The sequence below is a fragment of the Austrofundulus limnaeus genome, unplaced genomic scaffold (genome assembly GCF_001266775.1).
Source record: "Austrofundulus limnaeus strain Quisiro unplaced genomic scaffold, Austrofundulus_limnaeus-1.0 Scaffold208, whole genome shotgun sequence".
NCBI lineage: Eukaryota > Metazoa > Chordata > Actinopteri > Cyprinodontiformes > Rivulidae > Austrofundulus > Austrofundulus limnaeus.
Genome location: NW_013952610.1, coordinates 786,764 through 792,166, shown reverse-complemented (window position 1 = coordinate 792,166; position 5,403 = coordinate 786,764). Strand labels below are relative to the sequence as shown.

Genomic DNA, 5,403 nt, shown 5'->3' with positions numbered 1-5,403 from the left:
TGGATGGATGGATGGATGGATGGATGGATGGATGGATGGATGGATGGATGGATGGATGGATGGATGGATGGAATTCGGCCTTCGGAGGACCCAACCTGCCGTTTTGGACACAGCCATTGTAAATTTATTCATTTTAAACTGTTAAAAAACAAACTAATCCAGACCACACCTACAGTGTTTATGTTCCAAATGTTAAGATAAATCTTCCTTTGTGCACAAATGATGTCCTGAAAATCCCTCATTTTTTCCTGCAAGCACACGTGTCTAAATCCACACCCGTGAGTTACGATGCCTGAGACTATGCCATCACACCTGGCATGATTTTTCATCTGGCTATTTTAGAAATTTTATTTTATTTTCTTGTTTCCATGAGCCAATATTCAGATCTCTCAGCACAGATGGGACTGTACCGATGCACAAAAACAGTTTTTTTTCCTTTTATAGTGGCATGGAGAGTTTGCTCAGTAAAAGCTGCACTGGCTCCAGGCGCTCACACATATCCACACAAAGCTGAGTGGAAAAAAAACATCCACCATGCAGTCACAGAAAGCCACCACCCTCCTGCATTATAAGAGACGTAACAACGTGCAAATATGAGATAATTTACGGGCATTTGGATAAGCTATTCTGGGAATTCTGAAAGAAAAATCAGTGTTTTCAGCTTGTAACAGCTATTTTATCTGCACTTTGAATGTTTGTTTTTCTCATTCTCTTTGGTTTAGATGACATATATTTAAAAAAAAAAGGGTTCCCTTTTTTTCACTTGCCACATACTAAAATTTTAATAAATAAATAAATCACAGCAAAGACGTCTCTGATTAGAAAACTGATACTCAACTAACTGAACAAAAACTGTCAGACAAACATGAAAAGGAGATGAGACTCGTCTCCTGTGGAAAGTAAACGGGAAGCAGAACTGAAAAATCAAACTGAACTCTGCATAAAAAGAACTGAGGAGAGGTAAAGAAATATTATCCTGTTATTGTTAAAAAGTACGAAAGTGTTCAGCCGGAAGGGGTGGGGGAGTGCGGGCATCTTCTCGGATTCTGACTCCCATTTCCCAGCTCAACTCTGGAGTCCCGTATCGTATTTAAGAACCATTAAATGTACTGTGAAGGCTTGTAATCCTCCTGAGACTGGGTGTGAGCAGATCCACTCCCAACTCATCTGCACAGAACTCGCCTATAGGCAGCAAGCAATATCTTTAAATTGTTCACAGTCCACCTGAAACATGAGAGATGCTGGTGTGCCGAACCACAGACCACAAAATAAAGCAACAGTCACAGTTTTATGTTTCCATCATCATCACAGTCCAGTTGAATATTAACCCTCATTGTGCTGCAGTTAACTGAAAGGAAGCGCTCTGGAAATGAGCTGCCGAGTCATCCTGACAAACAAGGCTCAGTCTGAAACAGGAAGTTAATAACAGATTCATAACGTGCTCATTACCCCCCCCACCCCACCCCACCCCCGGGTATTCAACCAAACAAATAAAGTCAACCGCATATTTATTTTATTTAAATCTAACATAGTTGGATTTGTGTTGCAAACATATTTTCAATAATCATTAAAAAAAGATTTTTTTAATGAGTTTGATAGAATTTGATGTTTTAGCTAAACAGAATTAAATACACAATGACTGGTGACGCAAATGAAAGCCAACTCACTGCAGTTCGCTGAAGCACTTCAGTGTCAGCTTTCAAATCCATACATGTCATGTCGACACAGATCCTTTTTGTCTCTACAGAGAGCCATACCTCATATCTGATTTCTCTACTTCTCGACTTCATTTAACGTTAACCCTTTTGTTTCCTTTCAGGAAGGAATGTTAGAATAAGAGTTTTATTATGTAAAATAATAATAATAATAATACTCTACGTCTTTAGTTTAGGATAGGAATTTTGTAATCAGATGGCAAAAACGTTTGGATTTAGCACAATAATCTACATATCATTGGCTTTAAGAATAATCCTGTACTGAATGTTATTATGCAGAACTGTTCAGTGGCATAGGCACTATAGGCAAATGCTAAGGGTGCCATTTATTTAGGGGATGCCACAAATGAGGGATGAAAATATATATATATATTATAACTTTTTCTCAGAGTATAGTGGGTTTAATCTGGTTTTATACTTGCTTTTCAACTGACTGGAATAGTTTTGAGTAGATCATGTACCCCTGAACCCCCTCTAGAACTGCTTCAGTCCACAGGTGTTGGTCAACTTGAACAGATGTCCCTCGTGATATCAGCAGATGTTGGCAGGCAGATCATGATTCAAATGAATTATGTTGTTAACTATTTTAATTTGACAATCTGGTTTCCAAAGATAAAAAACAACATCAAAGACAAAACGGTTTAATTTGGTACGTGAATGGATGTTAAGTGGCAGTTACTGTGTGAGTGGAAACCCTTCGGTACTTTTAGAAATGGTGTCACAATCTGTGTTTTTCGGTTGTTTTTGTGACATATTTGTAATTTCTGTTTTAGGTTCCTGGTTTTTTTATTATCAGTGCAATGCACACTATTGTGATTCGTTTCCCATCCAAGTCATCTCCACTTTGGCACACTTCTTCTCCTGCATACTTTGTCCTAGAGCTGCCATTGTAATTTATATCTGTAAACCTCCTGTGCCAAATAATGGCTATGCCTTTTGGTGCCTGTACAACTTATACTTTTTGAAATATTAATGTTTAAATTCATATAATCCAGTCAATGGAGCCTTGTATTGGTCCAATACTGCCCCTTGCTGCGTATACTCAGTACTGAACCATAGTTTTAATAATATTTAAACTCAGTAGTTCAGTGATTACAATACTAATATGATTGTATTTTGATGTTTTACTAAAATATTGTCCTAATATTACTCTGTTGTTGTGACAGTATGCAGTTCTGTGTCAATAATTGCGTTGGCAATGTGGCCTCTTTCTGCACACATACATACCAACCCCTGCCACCACCTTCTGCCCCAGCTCCATTGGTCTAATGGTCTATGTCATGGACTTTCATGTGGGAGATCAGGGTTCAAAACCCAGCTAATGCAACTTTAACAACCAATCTCTTCCAACTTCATATTGTCACTCAGTTACCTTAATTACAGGCACAAGCTGGTTTAGAAAACATATTTGAAATTGGTCAAAATTCATTCTGCAAGTCCAATGCTGCAGGCAATGACATGCTACATGGCAATGCACACTTGGTTTTACATCGTAAAAACCCATGTCTAGTTATTATTATTGTTTCATCCTTGCTGTGTTTCACAGTTTTTGTTCCTTTCTGTGCCATCAAGCCCTTCCCTCAGTGCTTTTCCATGGTTGGTCTGCTCCCTGAGTCAACCTGCCACTCCCATTTACACCTGCTCCTGTTTCCTTCATTACTGTATCATTTTTCCCTCATCAGTTTCTGGTCACGTATTCCGTCAGTTCACCTCACACATCAGTGGAGTACCAGCGTCTGATTTGTTTTCTTCTGTGATCTCCCTGAGTTTCTGTAAGTTTGCCACGTCAGCCTTTTGTTTTGTTTTATTATACAGCAGCAAGTTATCATGAGGCAAATGATGAATCATTTACGGAAAAAGAATTTTAAAGAAAGTTATCTGAATGTGCACAGCAGTTTCTTCTACAAGCTTATGAAGTACTATTTGGTATTTTTAGCAAACTCATGCTGAGAGATCCAGAAAGAAAACTGATTTCCTCTTTTTTGTTGTTGCATTGGCTGCAAAAACAATGAGAGAAAAACAAATCTTTTGTTTTCTGCTGCTTACTTTAACATTCCTCTTGATGATCTCTCGGCTCATCAGGACACGTCCCTCCGACAAGTCGATCCCAGACAATGGTACCAGGGTCTCTCCGATGACCTCGTCACGAGAGAACCGATCGAAGCTCAGCACCATAAAGTGAAGGGCCAACTCAGACACCTGAGCTAGTGGGATCCCGTAGAAGCTGAAGGTCTCGTCGAAGGCAGGATCTAGAGTCTTCCGGAGGACTCGGGTCTTCACTCTGTGCTTTTTCTCTGGTAGCAGGGTCAGCTTGATGTAGGGGTCTGAGGTAAGTGACTGCTCATCGGTTGGGGTCAGACCATGGGCTTCCTGGATGAAAAAGTCAAACAGGATTTTTTAACAAGTATTTATCAATAAAATATGATTAATGTAAAAAAAATGGCACCTGAGTACCAGTATAAACTTATGCAGTACCTTGATGTGAACAATGAATGCCTTCCTCTCTGCCTGGTACTCAAGAGAGAAGTGAAGGGTCCCCAGACCACCTTCCTTCTCCTCTGCCTGGGGCCTGTCCACAGCCGGGGTGGGTGCTTGGCTGGACAGAGTGCTGGATGGCGACGGCAGATCGTGGCGGTCCGTCACACCGGGCTGAGTGAACCCCGCATGGGGAGAGGGCAGCTCCAAGTCTGGAGAGCTCCTCACCTTCTGGTGGTGGTGATGGAAAGGTTTGGTGGTAAAGTTGCCGTTCAGATCGCGCTTCTCAAGATCAAGATGCATGGCCGGTCTGGAGCCATTTGGGCTCGATGCCAGTTTATCGGCATTAGAAGGACTCATTGGCGTAGTTTGGCAGTTTCCATTGACGTCGGTTTTACCGCTGTCGGCGGTTGTTGGGGTGGCGGGTGCTGCGAACTTCTTCTTGCCGCTCAGGCTTTCTGGGTAGATGTCAACCCCTTTAAGCATGTGTACAAACTTGTAAGGAGGAGTCTTCTGGGACTTGGTGTTTTTGCGCTGGCAACAGATCCAGGCGAAAGCTGACGCAGTGAAGACAAGGCCAAAAACACTCACCACAGCAACACCTACTGGCACTGCTACTGTGGAGGAGGATAGAGAGAGGAGAGAAACAAAGGGGAGGGGGTGATGTTGAAGAAAGAAAAAACAAATTGGAACAAGCATCTGTAAAATAAGAACTAATAAAACGATGAACCTTACAGGCTGCGTTGTTGTTCCGAGATAACTGAATTAATTTTGTTTTTCTGACAAACAAAAGCTGCAGCCTTGAGTCAGAGGAAGACAAAAAACAACCCAGTCTCTTCAATCCAGTGCTGAAGTCATTTTCCAAATATGGTTATTGTAAATAAACAGGAAACCCTGGTTTCAAAAAAGAACTGCTCTGGAAAATACCTTATTTCTGAGTCAGAATTTACAAAGAAAGGTGTATAAAGAGTCAAACAATTGAGTATTAGGATATTCAGTGACTAATCTAAACACTTTAAGGGAGCTGGCAAATATCATGAACATGATTTGATCCCTTAATAGTAATGGTACATGTGTTTGTACCAAACCATCATGGTAAAGACATTAGAATGCAATGCATGCAATCAGACAATGAATACAATAGAGTCATTGACAGTCACCACTCTTTTCTAAAGAAAGGCATATATATATATGTATATATGTATATATATAT

General features: G+C 40.5%; 2 protein-coding genes across 3 annotated transcripts in view; one reads left to right on the top strand and one right to left on the bottom strand.

The window, feature by feature from the left end:
* Positions 1-5,403, bottom strand: part of syt4 (synaptotagmin IV) — a 15,340-nt gene that overhangs the window by 5,790 nt on the left and 4,147 nt on the right. Inside the window, exons 2-3 of one of the 2 annotated variants that reach the window (XM_014019067.1) lie at positions 4,191-4,804; positions 3,762-4,085 (exon numbers count right to left, since the gene is read on the bottom strand). In XM_014019067.1, the coding sequence (XP_013874521.1) occupies positions 3,762-4,085; positions 4,191-4,804 (938 nt within the window). Of the gene's footprint in view, positions 1-3,761; positions 4,086-4,190; positions 4,808-5,403 lie in introns of both variants that reach the window. The other variant, XM_014019066.1, reaches the window with a different exon arrangement.
* Positions 3,956-5,403, top strand: part of LOC106525000 (carbohydrate sulfotransferase 12) — a gene marked incomplete at its 3' end in the record, with an annotated part of 15,697 nt that continues 14,249 nt past the window's right edge. Inside the window, 1 exon segment of the mRNA XM_014019069.1 lies at positions 3,956-4,044.